Raw genomic sequence first — 19,269 nt, 5'->3', positions numbered from 1 at the left:
TGGAACTCATTTACTAAACTTTTCTTAAACATTACATGAATATATTGTCTCGTACTATAGAATTAGAATTTATAATCCCTATTCCATGATGAGATATCTTTGAGCTATAATGTATCTTAATAGGTTTTTTCCTTCAAAAAGCATTTTATCCAAAAAATCCAATTTAAATAAAAACATCTGATTTTTTTTTAATCATTGATTTTTATCCACCCTAATTTTTCACACGAGTTAGCAAGTTGAGTTAGTCTAGGCTTTAAGAATACATTTTTTTAAGTGAATATAGGACCTATGATACTTCTCGTTAATAGAGTTCTGGGAAGCTAGAGCTACTGATTGAACTAATTAGTAACTTGCAAAAAACAGGGAAGCTTTCTCTCATGGGTGTGGCTAAATCAAAGCACCTCCTCCAGCTGAGAATGTTGCATCAAGTATATTGCTTTCAGCAGCACTGTGTGCCCATTTGTGATGGATCATGCAGCTGCGAATCTTGCTTATAAGGCAAAAATTGACACAAGCAACGTTAATTGGTTATGGAGTGACACTCCTCCTGCCTGATTGGTTACAGGGAGCTCTGGTCAAAGATTGGATTGAAGCTGAGTTTTGGTTTATACTGAGGGCCTTACCAAATTCACAGCCATGAAAAATGCATCATAGATCGTGAAATCTGGTCTCCCCCTTGAAATCTGGTCTTGTGTGCTTTTACCCTGTACTATGCAGATTTCACAGGGGAAACCAGCGTTTCTCAAACTGGGGTCCTGACCCAAAAGAGGGCTGTGGAGTGGGGTCACAAGGTTATTGTAGGGTGGATGCAGTATTGCCACCCTTATTTCTGTGCCGCCTTCAGAGCTGGGTGGCCGGAGAGTGGTGACTCCTGGCCAGGCACCCAGCTCTGAAGGAAGCACGCCGCCAGAAGCAGTGTAGAAGTAAGGGTGGCATCCGATGAAGTGAGCTGTAGCTCACGAAAGCTTATGCTCAAATAAATTTGTTAATCTCTAAGGTGCCACGAGTACTCCTTTTCTTTTTGTGAATACAGACTAACACGGCTGCTACTCTGAAAAAAGTACCATACAATGCCACCCTTACTTCCACGTTGCTGCCTTCAGAGTTGGGTCAGGACCCCTAAAGTTACAACACCATGAAATTTCAGATTTAAATATCTGAAATAATGAAATTTATGATTTTTAAAAATCCTATGACTGAAATTGACCAAAATGGACTGTGAATTTGGTAGGACCCTATTTATACTGTACAATGTTACTTTATTTCGATGGGGAATGTTAAATTGTGTCTAGTCCTCGGCTACTGCAGGCAGATCATGTATGAGGTAGATGAAATGTTAAAAACCAGGGATTTGGATAAAATGCCGCTAGCTTTGGAACAACAGTTTTGCACAATTAAGAAAAATCAAATTCTGAAATACAGTAATGACAGCTTTTAAAAAATGGTAATATAAACTTCTTTGTCTGTTCAAAGGTGTCTGGAGAAGCAAATGAAACTCAAATTTCTGAAGCACTGAAGCGGTACAGTGAGCGGGCATTCTTTGTGAGGGAAGCACTCTTTCATCTATTCAGCCTTACACACATTATGGAAAAAACAAAGCCTGAAATTTTAAAGGTAAAAAAAAAAAATACACTTCAGATGAGAAAATCTTGCTCTGTTCTGTAAATTTAACTTCAGATGAACATCTGGAAAGCTTATAATATACTGAAAACTTAGTTTCAGAGTAGCAGCCGTGTTAGTCTGTATTCACAAAAAGAAAAGGAGTACTTGTGGCACCTTAGAGACTAACACATTTATTAGAGCATAAGCTTTCGTGAGCTACAGCTCACTTCATCGGATGCATTTGGTGGAAAAAACAGAGGAGAGATTTATATACACGCACACAGAGAACATGAAACAATAGGTTTATCATACACATTGTAAGGAGAAAAGAAAAGGAGTACTTGTGGCACCTTAGAGACTAACAAATTTATTAGAGCATAAGCTTTCGTGAGCTACAGCTCACTTCATCTCACGAAAGCTTATGCTCTAATAAATTTGTTAGTCTCTAAGGTGCCACAAGTACTCCTTTTCTTTTTGCGAATACAGACTAACACGGCTGCTACTCTGAAAATTGTAAGGAGAGTGATCACTTAAGATAAGCCATCACCAGCAGCAGGGGGGGGAAAAGGAGGAAAACCTTTCATGGTGATAAGCAAGGTAGGCTAATTCCAGCAGTTAACAAGAATATCAGAGGAACAGTGGGGGGTGGGGTGGGGGGGAGAAATACCATGGGGCATTGCTGGCACATGTGCTCCTCTGCCATGTACATTGGCCAAACTGGACAGTCTCTACGTAAAAGAATGAATGGACACAAATCAGACGTCAAGAATTATAACATTCAAAAACCAGTTGGAGAACACTTCAATCTCTCTGGTCACTCGATCACAGACCTAAGAGTGGCGATCCTTCTACCAAAAAGCTTCAAAAACAGACTCCAACAAGAGACTGCTGAACTGGAATTAATTTGCAAACTGGATACAATTAACTTAGGCTTGAATAGAGACTGGGAATGGATGAGTCATTACACAAAGTAAAACTATTTCCCCATGGTATTTCTCCCCCCCCCCCACCCCCCACTGTTCCTCTGATATTCTTGTTAACTGCTGGAAACAATGCTTTGTTTCATGTTCTCTGTGTGTGTGTGTGTGTGTGTGTGTGTGTGTGTGTGTGTATATATAAATCTCTCCTCTGTTTTTTCCACCAAATGCATCCGATGAAGTGAGCTGTAGCTCACCAAAGCTTATGCTCTAATAAATTTGTTAGTCTCTAAGGTGCCACAAGTACTCCTTTTCTTTTTGCGAATACAGACTAACACGGCTGCTACTCCAAAAGCAGAGAGGCTCTTTCGGGATACTGAAATGTCACTCACTGGGTTGCTGAATTGAGTGAGAGGTAGAGAGGTACTGTGGTGCACCAAATCACGTCTGCTTCTGGCACCAGTGGATCCAGGGTTGCTCTTCAGTATGTGGATTTATACATAATGTGAATATGATTTTTTTTTTTTTTTATCTTTCAGCTTGTGGTTATTGGAATGCGAAATCACCCTCTGAACTTGCCTGTGCAGTTAGCAGCAAGTGCGTGTGTATTTAACTTAACCAAGCAAGATTTAGCAGCAGGCATGCCTGTTCGACTACTGGCTGGTGTCACTCACTTACTCCTTAAGGCCATGGAACATTTTCCGAACCATCAACAGGTAAAACTATTAGGTTTTGTTTTTCTATGGATTTCTCATCCTAACAGGAGGCCTAATAATAGAAATACAGCCCAGGTGCTGTGATGTGCTTCTGTTTTCAGAATATTTTAATGTTATGAAGTATTGACTGTAAGCTAAATAGAACCTCAGCTGTCTTGTAAGCTTGCTGGGGATCTAACCATCCCTGTAGATATTGCAAAACAATATGAATTTAACAGAGAAGAGGCAAGGTCTTGACTCCACCTCAACGTTGGCTTTGAACAGATATACCCAAATATGTTGTGTACAGTATGCACGCTTGATATATTGTAACTTGAAAGGCTCATCTTTGTGATAGTTTTATTCTTATATTGCAGTACATTAATATAATCATGATGCATGACAAAACTTTTAGAGATGCAGTTTGATAGTTAACTTAGTAGAGTTAAGGATCTGTGGTTGTACTATTGCTATGAACTGCATCACTGTATAGTGAGATTCCACCTAACAAGCACTAATAGTAGCTGCATTTTCCTACTGATAAACACATGGGCAAGGAATGTCTGTTGCCTTTCTGTCCTTGATTTATGCATTCCCTGGAGTCACTTCCCTGTTAAACTCTTTGCCTCATAGGAGTGCAGTTTGTAGAAGCAATGTTCCTCTAACATGGCTTTTTTTGAGGCCTTTATTTTACTGAAATCAAACTAATCAACAAACTAGGACAATAAGAGGTAAATAAAAGAATAATGCCTATTGTCATCTCTATCAACCATTGTATGCACAAAACTCAGTAACTGTGCTAAACATTTCCTCTCACAGCAAAAAACAAAGAACCAGAATAGAAACAAGAGACACAAAACAGGAGAGATACCACCATTAGATATCTGACAGCTATGTCCCAATGATTATCACCATGATATTATCATTATCCAGGCAGGATTGAGTTAAGTAAAAGTACAGAACTGATTATGTTGTCCTTTACAAAAACAGCCCTAAAGTTTATGGTAGAGAATTTTGGATATATGGGTGCAACGTCTCTCTACATGTTGTCTGGGTTATTGCTCAGTAAAACATGACTAATGTAATGTATTAGAGGAAAGCTTCCCTCCAAAGAGGAATGTGGAAACTTCTTGTGTAGTCCCTAATTACAAAACTCCTTTTGGATGAAAAGCAGCAAAGTAGCAGCAGGCCTGGCAGGATTAGCTTGTGAGTTGTTTCAAAGAAGTCAAGCTAGTTGAAAGGTTTGGGGGTTATATCACGTTTCACAGGCTCTGAGGAATGAATGCCTACCTTTTCCCAAAAGTTAGCAAATGCCTGATATAATGAAAGAGGCTGCCATTCTCAGCAGTATATTTTGGGCAATTCTCAGTCTAAAATGTCAACTTTAAAGACTGTGTACTGGGGGCAAATAAGTCCTGTTTTTTATATCTGGTACAGTATTTCTCTTCCACCATGGGTCTAGAGCAGTGATAATCAGGCTGGCTTTCAAGCCGCAACTGGCTCTTTAATGTGTCTCCTGCGGCTCTTTGTAGCACATGATATTAAAACACTCTCTGATTTAATTATTACTCAGTCAGGATTCTTTTACTATGTTATTAACTAATTAAAATATCAATTTGCACTAAGTTATTAACTTATTTGTTGTCAGAATAATATTTAGTTGATGTATATATTTCTCCTGTCATTCACACTACTGTGGCTCTTTTGCGTAATGTTGATCACTAATTTGGCTCCTGAACCACTGAGGTCTAGACAGTTTTGATTCAGACCTGTTTTTCCAAATATTCCAAATATTTGGGTATTTCTTTACCCAACTCCACTTCCAAAGGTTTTCTAGTATTTTCCTCTGTTGGCAACAAATTAATCATTTTTGTAGTCTGGATTTCAGAGATCCTGAATGATTTGCAGATTTCATTAATTGTGATAGGCTAACTGGCCTAGAGTGCTCTGTGTTTTGGGATATAGCTTTGAAGAAGGTTGTGGATTTTTAAAAACTTTCTCCCACTTCATTGGACCATTAAGTTTAATAATAAGAGGAAGAAATGTTCTAGGTGCAAGACTATAGTCCAGCCAATTATATATTTTTAGCCATGTCTACCAGCTCTTATTAAGTTGTTGACCCTACCCATTTGAAGGTCAATTTATTAATAGTCATTCTAGAAACCTTAATTAACAATAAGAAATTGGCATTGTACAACTTGACACCACTTTTCCCCCAAAAAAGCCTTTATACTTTGTATTGGGTAAAGAGACCATGTGAAACTTGACTCCCCTGTACGGTATGGCACGTTCTGTAGTGAAGAGGGTGTTATTGTTTATGTAAAGGACTTCGCTTTGTTCTAGAAAAATTATTTGTGTTTTTGATTTGACCCTTCTCTTGTTTAGAAATATAACCGTTTATTGTACAGTACATGATCCACCAGACTTCAACAATTCTGGTGTAACAAGGAAACACTTTGAAATTTTTGTATTTTTCTGCTGAACACTTTTTTGATCTCCTACAGCTGCAGAAGAACTGCCTTCTTTCACTATGCAGTGACAGGATCCTTCAGGATGTTCCATTTAACCGGTAAATTTAATCCTATTAATTAAAATGGGATGTAGAATAATGTATCGATGGGTTTTGGTTGTTGTTTTTTAATCTCCTGGATTGTAGCGTTTATCTTTGAAATATGCTAATTGTTGGCCTAGTCTCAGGAAAAGAACTCTGCTATTTTGGAGACCTGATTTTGATTCATAGGGTTAGATTCTGATCTCGGATCCCATAGTAACTCACTTGTGTATACGTGAGAATTTTTTGGGCCTATAATTCACAATTATATGGTTTATGGGTCTGAAAAAATCCTTGTCTAGACAAGGCAATTGACGTCAGTTAAATTACTCTAGCTCTACACTGGTGTAACAGAGATCAGAATTTAATCCCCAGTTTGCTGAGGAATTGTGGAAGTGAGTTTCTCTGGAATTGTGGAAGTGAGTTTTGTCATTTTGCAGTGGTCCCTTTATTTAAAAACTTTGGAAGGCTTTGGAGGGTTTGCATCCAACATGCCTAGGTTAGATGATGAAGGGTAGAGAAAGTGAAGGGTTATCTCTGGTTTTAGGCCAATTCTCCTTCAGCTCTTTACAGAAGAGGACCTTGTGCTTATATATTAAACCTCTAGTAAAAAAGACACTGGGGGAGCAGATCCTGAAATCTGAGTAATCCCTGTGATCTTGGCCTGACTGAAGATTTTATATTTTCTGTAGCAGGCTGGCAGACTATAAGCTCTTCATGTTTTCAGTAGACAGATTTCTGTTGGTGGTTCTCCTGTGCTTACCTAACGGTTGTTGTAAGATCTGATGTTGAAACTTTTCTGAGTGTTGCTCCGTAAATTTCACTCATTGAATGGGCTTGAGACTAGCTTTGCCTGCTTTTAATTCCACTGTTCACTTCCACCATCTTGGACAAAGCACAGTGCTTCCAATTTCGACTGCCTGGGGGCATCCTGGTCTGATGTGTGGTGTGTATTTTCCTTTTTAAAGGCTTATGTGACTTCTGTTCTAAAAATAAAAACTGTTAACTTTCAGGTTTGAAGCAGCCAAGCTTGTTATGCAGTGGCTGTGTAACCATGAAGATCAAAATATGCAGAGGATGGCAGTGGCTATAATCTCCATTCTAGCTGCAAAGGTACAAGACTTATAAATGTAGAAGTGCTGAAGTATAATTTCCTGGGTCCTGATGATTTTTCTGATATTCCCTAATATTTTTGTTTATAGCTTTCAACTGAGCAAACAGCTCAACTTGGTGCAGAGCTCTTCATTGTTAGGGTAAGTCCAGTGCTGTCTGTTACAAATTGCTATCCTGGATCTCCTATTTTAAATCATTTTGAAATTGGCTACAGTTAGGTGTATTCTATCAAACTAAAAATAAGCAGTTACATTTTACCTTCCATCAGTACTGCTATTGTATTCAGAAGACTGGAAAAGGGAACATATAGTACCTAACTATAAAAAAGGAAATAAGGACAACCCATAGAATTATAGATCAGTCATCTTATCTTTGGTATCAGAAAAGATAATAGAGCAAATAATCAAACAATTATCTTGTAAGCACCTAGAAGATAATAAGGTGATAAGTGACGGTCAACATAGATTTGTCAAAAAAAAAAAAAAATCATGTCTAACCAACCTAACATACTACTTTTGACAGGGTAGCAAGCCTGGTGGATGGGGGAGGAAAGCAGTACATGTGAATCTCTACTTCAGTAAGGTTTTTTGATACTGTCTCATAAGCAAACTAGGGAAATATATACCCTAGATGAACCTACTATAAGGTGGATGCACAAGTGGTTGGAAAAGTGAACTCAGAGTAGTTATTAATGGTCCATAGTCAAGCTGGAAGGGCATATTGAGTGGGGATCCCACAGGGATCTGTCCTGAGTCTGGTACTATTCAATATCTTCATAAATGATTTGGATAATGGCATAGAAAGTACACTTACAAAGTTTGCGGACAATACCAAGTGGGGAGGGGTTGCAAGCACTTTGGAGGACAGGATTAGAATTCAAAATGATCTTGGCAAACTGGAAAAATGATCTGAAATAGGATGAATTCAATAAGGACAAATCCAAAGTACTACTTTTAGGAAGGAATAATCAATTGCATAAATACAAAATGGTAAATGACTGCGTAGGATGGAGTATTGTAGAAAAGGATCTGGGGGTTATAGTGGATCACAAACTAAATGAGAATCAACAATGTAATACTATTGCCAAAAACGCTAACTTCATTTTGGGATATATTAGCAGAAGTGTTGTAAGCAAGACATGAAAGGAATTCTTCCACTCTACTCAGCACTGCTAAGGCTTCCTCTGGAGTATTATGTCCAGTTATGACCACACTTTAGGAAAGATCTGAACAAATTTGAAAAAGTCCAGAGAAGAGCAACGAAAATCATTAAAGGTGTAGAAAACATGATCTACAAGGAAAGATTGGAAAAAAAGTAGGTTTGTTTAGTCTGGAGAAAAGAAGATTGAGGGGGGACATAAGTCTTCGAGTATGTAAAAGGTTGTTACAAAGAGGAGGGTGATAAATTGTTCTCCTTATCCAGTGATGACAGGACAAGAAGCAATGGGCTTAAATTGCAGCAAAGGAAATTTAGGTTAGACATTAGGAAAAACTTCTAACAGTAATAGGATAGGATAGTTGAGCACTGGAAAAAATTACCTAAGAGGTTGTGGAATGTCCATCATTGGAGATGTTCTTTCATCATCTAACATGTTCTTTCATTTAAGAACATGTTGGACAGACACATGTCAGTGATGGTCTAGATAATACTTAGTCATGTCTCAGTACAGGGAACTGGACTAGATGACCTATCAAAATCTTTCAGTCCTACATTTCTATGATGCTATGAATATACTTGCTCTCTTATAAAAGAATACAAGCATGAGGGTGTATAGAAAAATAATTAGTGGAAATGTACTGAAAAACTGACTGTGTTAATTGCTAAGTATATTAATCTCCATTCTAATCAGAGATGCAGTTACTTATTGTCCTAGTCTGTGCATAAGTAAACAAAGAAGATGATATAGGAATAGTGCACACAACTTCAAAGTTAATTTTCCTTTTTGTTCTTCCTTTTTCAGCAACTTCTACAAATAGTTAAGCAGAAAACAAATCAGAATCTAGTGGATACTACACTCAAGTTTACACTGAGTGCGCTTTGGAATCTCACTGATGAATCTCCAACCACATGTAGGCACTTTATTGAAAATCAAGGGCTAGAACTCTTCATGAGAGTCTTAGAGGTGAGAACTATGGTTTATGCAGTGGATTTGATTCCTTGGTTCTAAAATTTCATCATTAACAATTATTTTGTGTCTTACATAAGCTATACTTCACTTTACAGTCCTTCCCATCTGAGTCATCTATCCAACAGAAAGTTCTTGGCCTTCTGGTAAGAAGAATAGAAAAATTATAATTTTTACAGAAATACCAGTTGTTCTTAATTGTGTCCATATTTAATTTCTGTTTGAGAATTGGCTTAGATCAGGGGAGGGCAAACTATGCCCGCGGTCTGGATCTGGCCCATCAGGGCTTTCAGTTCGGCCCGCGGGATTGCCAGCCTCTGGCGCAGTGGGGCTAAGGCAGGCTCCCTGCGTGCCCTGGCCCCACTCTGCTCCCGGAAGCGACTGGCACCATGTCCCAGCAGTCCGAGGGGGTGGGAGAGCAGAGGACTCCATGCACCGCCCTCACCTGCTGGCACCACCCCCTGGAGCTCCCATTGGCCGGGAAAGGGGAACCACGGCCAATGGGAGCTTCTGGGCTGGTACCCCCAGGCGAGGGCAGCACGTGGTGGAGCTGCCTGCCCTACCCCACCCCCAGGAGCCACTGCCGGACATGCTGGCCACTTCCAGGAGTGGCGCAGGGCCAGGGCAGGCAGGGAGCCTGCCTAGCCCCACTGTGTGCTGCTGCCACCCCAGAGCCGCTTGAGGTAAGCAGTGCGAGGCTGGAGCCTGGACCCCGAATCCCCCCTGCACCTCAACCCCCTGCTCTGAGCCCCCTCCTGCACCCTAATGCCCTGCCCTGAGCCCCCTGCTGCATTCCGCACCCCTCCTGCACCGCAACCCCTTGCCCTGAGTCCCTTCCTGCACACTGCACCCCTCCCCACATGCCCTCCAGCCCTACATTCATGGCCCTGCATACAATTTCCCTACCCAGATGTGGCCCTTGGGCCAAAAAGTTTGCCCACCCCTTGCTTAGATGGTACACTGTGAATTATTCTTTATTTTCTTAACCTTTAATCTTACATATTGGGTTCTTGGGAGCTATGCGTTTGACGACATGATTTTTAAACTACATTGCCAGTGTTCCCAAAGCATGACCTTATGTAGGCGTGGCTATTTAATAGTTATTATGGACAGTCTGAGCCTTCAGGAAAGAGCAGGGAGTAAGTCCTCAAATGACTTCAAGGACTCAAAAGAAGGTTAAAGGTTAAAAGTCAATGGGACTTTAGGGTCCTACATCACGCTGGGTAAATTCTCAAAAGGATCTGTTTAGAAGTTTTTATTCTTTTTAAAAAAAGAGCGTAAATAACTTAGTGATATATGTCTTAATGGTTTGAGGGAGTCTTTCATGGAAGGGAATGTGCTGAGGTAGGAAGTGAACGCTGTTAACTTTTAGACAAATTCAGAGTAAAACGGGGAAATTTTCAAAGGCAAAATAGATGCCTAGCTCCCATCTATGACTTTGAAATTTGCCTCTAATATCCATACATATGACTGAGTTGAAGTTATATGCCCATTAATACATCATTATTTCTATTGATATTTTCTCAATTCTGTTTTTCTACAGAACAACATAGCAGAAGTGAAAGAGCTACATTCTGAGCTAATGTGGAAGGACTTCATAGACCACATCAGTAAACTATTGCACAGTGCTGAGGTAGAAGTCAGTTACTTTGCAGCTGGGATAATTGCTCATTTGATATCTCGAGGAGAGCAGGCCTGGACATTGAGTCATACTCAGAGGACATCTCTTCTTGAACAACTGGTACAGAAATAGCTAAATTTATTCCCTGCTTTTGTGTTATATTAATTTTAATTGCCTGTAATTAGCATTAAGAATTACAGCACTTGGTTCTCTATCTTGCAGCACTCAGCCATTTTGAATTGGCCAACGCCAGAATGCGAGATGGTTGCCTACAGGTAACTACTGTCTTGATTTAAAGTTTGGAAAATACTAACTCTAGCACCCTTCAGCTTGCTCTAAAAATTACAAGTCTCTGCCTGAAGCATTGTAGGCTGCTTGCCAAACATTGTCCCTATGAACAAAACCATGCTTCTGGACTGTAACCTCTAGTATCTTACCTTGGACAAGGTGGATTGGCCTTTGGGAGTGATGGGAGAAACGAGTCAGCCTGGGTCTCCTTTCAGAGACTGATATAGGGCTGTTCTTTTCCTGTCTCCTCCTACAGCCAGCCTTACCTCTTTAGGTAGACTTTCAGATTAATGTTCAAAGATCATATGAAGAAACTAAACAGCATATTAGTTATTGAACTACAGAAATATAGGGTGGTATTGTATGCCATAGATTCCTGGGTTTTAAGGCTGGAAGGGACCATTAGATCATCTTATATGACCTATTCTGTAACACAGGCCAGGTACACCTGCCTGTAAGTAATATGAGACACCAGATGCTATGGCTTAGAGGAGTGATTTACTGGTAAATAACATATGTAAACTATCTTAAGCACTGGGAACAAAAGTCAAATACTGCATCCAAGACTCTAATACAGCAGTTCTCAAACTGTGGGTTGGGACCCCATTTTAATGGGGTTGCCAAGGCTGGCGTTAGACTTGATGGGACCCAGGGCCAAAGCCTGAGCCCCAACACCTGGATCCCAAGCCCGAGCCCCACTGCCCAGGGCCTGACCCCCACTGCTCAGGGCCAAAGCCAAAGCCTGAGGGCTTCAGCCCTGCATAGCAAAGCTCAGGCTTTGGCCCCCCGCCTGGGCAGTGGAGCTTGGACTTTGGCTCCCCATCCCAGGCAGTGGGGTTTGGGTGGGCTCAGGCTTTGGTGTCCCTTCCTGGGGTCATATAGTAATTTTTGTTGTCAGATGGGGGTTGTGGTGCAATGAAGTTTGAGAACCCCTGCTCTAACATATCACAATTGTTTTTCTTATCTATATCCTTAACTAAATATGTAGTGAAGGTATGGTCTCAGTAGTTATGGTATCCAGTATCCAAATGAATTGCTGAGCATCTGTTTCTGTTTATCTGTAGGTCTTTCAATCCTTTTTTCCCCCTGCTTGGCTGCTTCATGACACCTGGGGTTCAGCTATGGGCAGTGTGGGCCATGCAGCATGTCTGCAGCAAAAACCGTATGTACTCAGATTAAAACTACATTTAAATTCACCTCTCAACCTATAGTCTACCAGGATAACTAAAAGAATCTAGGAAGTTCTCATGGTCTTCATCCTTAATTCTGATGGGAAAAGGCATGTTAAGGTTTTGCTTAAAATAGGGGCAGAAACTCTTTTTTAAACTATACTATTTTATCTACATGGATTTTATTTTTGATATGCACATTAATTAAAAACAGATGCATGTTAAACAGATACTGTATTGGGCTTTCTAGAAATGCATTTTGTTCAGAAATTTCAGCAATAAATAAAATACAAAGTTATGGACAACATAAATACTCATTATATTTAAAGAAGAACAAAGAGTATAGCAAGCAGTAATCTCCTGGGGTTTTGGGGTCATCCTGGTGGTTCTTCGAGTGCTTGTTCATGTCAATTCCATTCTAAGTGTGTGCACGCCCATGTGCACAGTCATTGGAGTCTTTTGCCTTAGCGGTATCCGGAGGGTCGGCTGTGGTGCCCCCTTGAGTGCCGCGCTCATGTGGTGGTATGTCAGGCGCCGCCGACCCTACGTCCTCTCAGATCCTTCTTACTGCCGATGATGGTTGGTCGGAGTGCCTTGTCTTGCATTGCAAGAGTGTTAGCGGTTTTTTCAGCCCATTATTCTGTCTCCTTTTTAGTTACTTTAGTTTGACCATTAAGTTAAGTGATAGATAGTTCCAGTAGTTAGAGTCCCGACTGGGACTTCGCTGCAGAGCAGGGCGTGTCCTGTTCCCCAGGCTTTTAGCCAGGTTCATCGTGTACCAAGCCGATGCCTATCAGTGACCCCCACGATAGCTGTTTGAAGCGCTGGAGGGAATCGCACAGAAAAGACAAGTGCAGGATCTGCAAGAACTTTCACCTTTGAACTCAAAAGGAGTGGGATAGCCGCTTGATGCACCTCCTCATGGAGGCTGCACTTCATCCTGGCTTGGAGCCCTCCTGGTTGGAGTCCACGCCGAGTACTTCAGTGTCAGGGCGCAGCACACTGCCGGCACCAGAACCTGCCTGGCACCATTCCCCTTCACCAGTGCCCAAGAAGTGGCTGAAGCCCAAAGGCCCATCAGCATCGCAGGACAAGGGGGCTTTGGGCAAAGGATCTGTGCTAGGCCACATGCCAGCCTCGGAGCTGCTGTGGTCGGACCCCCAAGCCCAGCTAGGGATCCGCCTCCAACTCCTGGGAGCAGCAGGGGATCCCGGCCCCTCGTAGTGCCACCTGTGCCTGAGGCAGCCCTGGCAGTCAAGGACCAAGTAGGCCGGCCAGCACCTCAGATGCTAAGCCAGGCGATGGACCCAGTTAAGGTCCAGACCTCTAAAGGCAAGCCAGTTATGGGACCTCCCTCCAAAGCAATGGAGCATCCCTGGTCCCCGGACTGCAGACATTGATCCCTGTCACCACGGAGTAGTGCCCCGGTGCTGCAGCATGTTATCCCAGCTCATGTGATCTCCGAGTTGCGACGCCTATCCCTGTACCTGCGGTACCACCAGGCCTCTGGCCAGAGATCACTGCGGTGCAGATCCTCATCACCTAGGCAGTCCTCATGGTATTGATCCCTCTTGGTGCAGGATCGTTCCCAGTCATGGTACCAATTTCCGACTCCCCGATACCACTATTCAGGCAGACACTGTTCCTCGCCCTTTCCTTACCGGTCGCTGACAAGGGTCAGCTGACAGACTCTGGCATCTACGGCTCTGCCCTGGTAGCCAGAAGGGCAGTCGTCCTCGAGATGGAGGGAGAGTTCAGCCCCTCACCTAGGTGGCTGCTCCATTTCGGCTACTGCTCCGGGATGGATTTGCTGTCACAAAACCTTGGCACTCTCCTGCACCCAAACCTGATAACATTGCGCCTGATGGCTTGCTGCTGCATGGCTAAATGCGGAGGAGCAGGAGTGCTTGGCTGGAGTCCAGTAAGTCTTGCTGGGCAGCAGAAAGCCCTCCACTAGAGTGACCTACACAGCCAAGTGGAGGTGGTTTATGTGCTGGTCCTCTAATAAAGGCATTTGGCCTGATCAGGCTTCACTGCAGTTAATCCTGGACTACCTTCTGCACCTCAAGCTCCAAGGCCTGTCCCTGTCATCCATTAAGGTCCATCTGACTGCTATTTCGGCTTTCCACCTGCCATTAGAAGGCAGGTTGGTTTTCACCTATGGCATGACTGTCAAGGGCCTTGAGTGCCTCTAACTGCACATCAGGGACCCAGTACCACCGTGGGACCTAAATCTCATGTTATCCCAGCTCATGGCACCCTACCCTGCCCTTCGAGCCTCTGGCTTCCTGTTCTCTCCTCCTCCTTTCATGGAAGGTCGTGTCCTTGGTTGCAATAACCTTGGCCCGCAGGGTCTCTGAGATTAGGGTACTTACTTCGGACCCACCCTATACAGCTTTTATGAGGAAAAGGTCCGACTGTGTCTACACCCAGCCTTCCTGCTCAACGTGGTCTCCCAGTTTCATGTGGGCCAGGACATTTATCTGCCCGCCTTTTTTCGGAACCCCATAAGTTGGAGGAGCAGTGTTGGCTGCATTCCCTAGATGTTAGAAGGGTGCTAGCCTTCTACATTGAACAGACCAAGCCATTCTGCAAATCTACGCAGCTGTTCGTCGCAGTGGCCGACAGAATGAAAGGTCATCTGGTTTCTGCTCAAATAATTTCTTCTTGAATCACCACCTTCTTTGCTACTGCTAAGACCAGGCAAAGGTGCCACCTCCGGTGATTGTTGCCACCTACTCAACCAGGGCGCAAGCCTCTTCAGCAGCTTTCCTAGCCCAAGTGCCTATCCAGGACATCTGTAGGGCGGCCACCTGGTTGTCTGTCCGCACGTTCACATCCTATTACGCACTTACCCAGCAGGCCCGAGATGATGCTGGCTTCGGTAGAACAGTACTGCAAGTAGTACTGTAACAGTACCGTAGGCTGTGAACTCCAAGCTCACGTCTGAGGATATTTGTGATTCACCTAGAATGGAATCAACATGAGCAAGCACTCGAAGAAGAAAAAACTGTTACCTCCCTTTTGTAATGGTTGTTCTTCGAGATGTGTTGCTCATGCCCATTCCATTACCGCCCTTCTGCCCCCTGTCAGAGTTGCCGGCAAGAAAGAACTGAGAGCATAGGGTTGGCAGTTCCTGAAATACCAACTCATGAGCACAGCACTCAAAGGGGTGCTGCAGCTGACCCTACGGATATTGCTAAGGCAAAAGTCTCCGACTGTGCACGTGGGTGCACGCACATCTAGAATAGAACGGACATCAGCAACACATCTCAAAGAACAAAAATTATGAAAGATAGCTAAACATTTTATTCTAATCTCCATTCTGCAATGACTTGCTATGTAACATGAAGTGGGTTTCTTAATCTCAATGCCCCCTTTGAGATCTGATGAAAGGTGCGGTAAGTGAAAAGTATTAATTCCCTTTTAGAGTACCTAAATGTAACATGACTGAACAAATTCACTACTTTCAATGCTCATTGTGTCTTATTTCTCACGTGATTTAAGTGCAAGTGCCCTCACTGCTCTCCACAGTGTATGTGTATAGCAGCTTTCCTCCAGAGATCAAAGAGTTACTTTCAGTGCTGGTATGTCATGCCATTGACAGCAATGGTTTTGTGCCTGCTTATATCGGGGCCAAAATCACTTCTTCCACAACAGAAATGCATGTATACAACAGCACGCAGTAACAGTGCATAACAGATTACCACAGGAAGGGAACACTCCATTTCTTAGCTTTTTGGGCATATGCGTAGTGCTGTATAAATGTTCTGCAGGGATTTTCTTCTAGGGGTATACTGGTCCTAGGTCCACGGTGACCATTCCCAAATTGAGAGATGAGCTGACAAAGCTGTATTATTGACCAGCCTAAAGATAGGTTACAGTGTCCTAGTTATACACTCCACTATGTGGCAACATTAAACTGAAATTGCACAGCAGGGACTCCAGCCTATCCCAAGCCCTTTTCTCCTTTGTGTATTCCCTCTCCCTCACCTGACCCCCCCCACTGTCAGATCAGTATAGTGCCTGTTATATAATTTATTAATTTTGGTATATATGTTATACTGACCTAAATTCTAAATGTTACACGTGCTGCAGATATTTGAATTGACAATGAGTAATGGCCTGATAGAAATTGTCAGCATAGGGGAAAGCTAGAGAAATTGGTACCTAGGTAACAAACCTTCGAATTACCATACAGGATCAGACCAGTGGTCCACCTGTTCCTCTATGCTGTCTCCAACAGTGTCCAGTATCAAATGCTCCCAGAGGAAGGTGTGAGGAAACCCCATTGTAGATCACTATAGAGTAACCTTCTTTTAGGGGAATCTTCCTACCACATTATTTAGAGATTTCCCTGTGCCCTTAAGCATGACGGTTCAGTTGGGGAGCTTTTGGTTATTGATATGCAGGAGGGGTTCGGCCTCTTGGTACAAGGGAGGGGAGGCATTTATTTCCTCGCCAACTCTCTGTTGGGCAAAGACAGAGAACTTTAAGGTTGGGAGGAGCAGGGTTTAAATTCCTGTGAGTGGGAGGTGTTCTCCTTTTGTCATTCCCCCCTCACACACATTGACAACCCTTGATAAGAACTAGCTGCCCCTCTGAACCATGCTCCAATATCCCACACAACATCCGAAATTGACTACTAAGTATATTGACTTCATTCTGCTAAATTTGATCAGCAGTGAAATATTTAATGTCCGTGCTTAAATTGTTAACCTCAGTGTCCCCCCACTGAGGTAAATGGGGACAGTTCAAATGTCTCCAAGCTGTTATTTGTGGATAGATTTGTTGACAGATATTTGTAGACAACTATCACTCCATTAAGTTACATTAGGCTCATGATTTGAAATCTTTCTTTACAACCATGAGAGACTTAATTTTCTAAAAATGAAAACTTAGATTCTCAAGCTAAGCTGTGCTCCAGTTTAATTTGTGCATTTTTGCATTATACATGTGGCTCCAGATATGATCAGTGCTCCTGTATGTAAGAGTGCTGAAGTCATGTATAGTTGAAATATGTGTTACATATCTTTTTAAATCAATAATACAAATGCTCAGAAATATGAAGTTTTGTATCAAGAGGAGGGGTGCATTCCTGGCAACTTACAGTATGTACCATTTTTAAAAGTCACATTTATCAATGGTCAGTGCATTGGGTTTCTGTGAAATTTTTTCCTGTTCACTGAATGGGGCAATATTAATATTGTGATATCTCTGATACCATGTCATGCTAACTGATACATACTGCAGTCACCAATTACAGCAGTTTTTCTGTTTAGGTATGTACTTAGATCACATTGGCATGTGAGTGCCAAAAATATTAGAGTGTATCATTGCACACAAATAAGAGAGAGAAAAAAAGTATTATCCACATTTTATAGGGTGTCACAGGAGGTCAGCGGCAGAGCTGGGAATTGAACCCAGATGATATGAGGCCTAGTCAAAGATCTTAACCACAAGAACCTTCTTTCCTATTACAATAAAATGTTATGGAATGACAATGCAATTTTATAGACACTTTTTCAAATGTCCTAAATGTTGACTGGAATAATGGATAGATCAGAGTTAACTCCAGCACCTGAGTGTATTTCACAACTGGTTTTCTTCTCTATAGACAGTTAACTTTTTTCTTGTATCTCATTTCAGCTGCCAGGTATTGCAACATGTTAATTGAAGAAGGTGGATTGCAGCACTTATACAACATCAAGGAAAATGGCCAAACTGATCCAGATGTCCAGCGAATTGCGATTGCCATTCTAGATAGCTTAGAAAAACATATTGTACGTCATGGGAGACCGCCTCCATGTAAAAAAGCAGCCACAAGCCAAGCCAAGCCAAACTGAAAGCTGAAGGTATAAGTGTGTAAACCATCCTCTCTGTAATAATCCTTTATCACACGTGTAGTTGGAGTGACTTGTACTACAGCGGTCACCAGTGAAGTTATTTGTTAACAATTGTGGTACTGGATACCACTTGTGGTAACTCTTGGGCAAACGTCTACTTTAATGACAACTTCTAAGGGGATCTATGATCAGTGCTTGATCTAGTCATACCTATAGGATTACTGATGACTACAGCAAGGTGGGACTTGGGTAGTTTGGAATGCAAATCCAAAAACAAACCTCTAGGAATATCTTGTTTTGTGACTTAATTGTGGGACAGAAAGCTTGTTTCATCCATGTCATTGTTGAATATAGAACTGTTTACCAACTCAGTGTTTGAATAGAACTGTCTGCAAGAGTGGTGAATCTCACAATCACAGCTTTAAACAAAAATTCACGCATGCACACATTAAAAACACTGTACCACTTGTAACTAAGGTAACCAGAATGTCCCATTGTTTATGGGCCCTCCATAAGCCCAACTGAGTCTTCAAAACACCTCGTCTTGGGACCTGCAACCTCTGTCCTTTGTCTCTCCAGCGCTAGACTGTTGTCTTTTCCAGCTGTTGACTTCCCTTGACTCATCTATGCCGCCTCAGCAAGGTTAGGATCAGCACTGCTTGGGTGCAAATGAGAAACGCTGAATTGGCTGCTCTGGAGGAAAGCAGTATAGGTACAGGTGGAAGTGGGGGCAGGGGAAAGCTTGAAATACTAAAAGGATAAACTGAGTTTGAGGTTCAAAACTTAAAACTAAATTGTTTTTGTTTTTTTTTAAAAAGAAGTGGTAGGAGAAGGAGGGAGCTCCACATCAGAGCTCAAAATGTTAGTTGAAGTAGAGTAGCCCTTCCCATCACATGGAGGTGCACGTCTTGATGGGAGAACCAAGATATTTGGTCATCTTTTTATAACCGATTATTGATTGCCTTGCCATTTCTTGTATATATTTTGTCAGTATTGTGCAGTGATTTGTATTCACAATGCATTACAGTACAAAATATCACCCATCATATATAAGGTCCTTTGTAAATTGCATTGTTGTGCGGAGTGTGAAATTTTACATAAAGCTGTCAGTGGTAAAAACGTATTTCTTCCTGTTGTTTGAGTTTAAAAGAGGTGTTGAATGAAATGGAGATTCCACAGCATACAGATGCTTGATTAAATACAAGTGATGGAAGCAAGCTACAACGTGAGCTCAAATTCCCTTTATTTCAAAGCATTGTTTACTAATCCTTCTTGTACTGTCAAATGGCTGTCTTCACATCTTCCTGCCAAACAATGGAACAGGATTCGACTATTGTTGAAC

The 19,269-nt window shown here is 42.0% G+C and overlaps 1 protein-coding gene across 3 annotated transcripts in view; it reads left to right on the top strand.

Annotated features, from left to right (window-relative positions):
• The window catches only part of LOC119860684 (protein zyg-11 homolog B), a 42,545-nt gene extending 23,812 nt beyond the window's left edge, over nt 1–18,733 (top strand). For all 3 annotated transcript variants that reach the window (XM_043520322.1, XM_038414702.2, XM_043520323.1), the window contains exons 4-14: nt 1,474–1,614; nt 3,059–3,235; nt 5,719–5,783; nt 6,779–6,878; nt 6,968–7,018; nt 8,839–9,000; nt 9,102–9,149; nt 10,547–10,744; nt 10,847–10,899; nt 11,977–12,074; nt 17,731–18,733. In XM_043520322.1, coding sequence (XP_043376257.1) covers nt 1,474–1,614; nt 3,059–3,235; nt 5,719–5,783; nt 6,779–6,878; nt 6,968–7,018; nt 8,839–9,000; nt 9,102–9,149; nt 10,547–10,744; nt 10,847–10,899; nt 11,977–12,074; nt 17,731–17,927 — 1,290 coding nt within the window. In that variant the 3' untranslated portion in view covers nt 17,928–18,733. The remainder of the gene's footprint in view (nt 1–1,473; nt 1,615–3,058; nt 3,236–5,718; nt 5,784–6,778; nt 6,879–6,967; nt 7,019–8,838; nt 9,001–9,101; nt 9,150–10,546; nt 10,745–10,846; nt 10,900–11,976; nt 12,075–17,730) is intronic.
• Nucleotides 18,734–19,269: the final 536 nt, after the last annotated feature.

Source organism: Dermochelys coriacea, chromosome 8, assembly GCF_009764565.3.
Source record: "Dermochelys coriacea isolate rDerCor1 chromosome 8, rDerCor1.pri.v4, whole genome shotgun sequence".
Classification (NCBI taxonomy): domain Eukaryota; kingdom Metazoa; phylum Chordata; order Testudines; family Dermochelyidae; genus Dermochelys; species Dermochelys coriacea.
The sequence above is the reverse complement of the archived record's forward strand: the minus strand, read 5'-3'. Positions and strand labels throughout refer to the sequence as shown.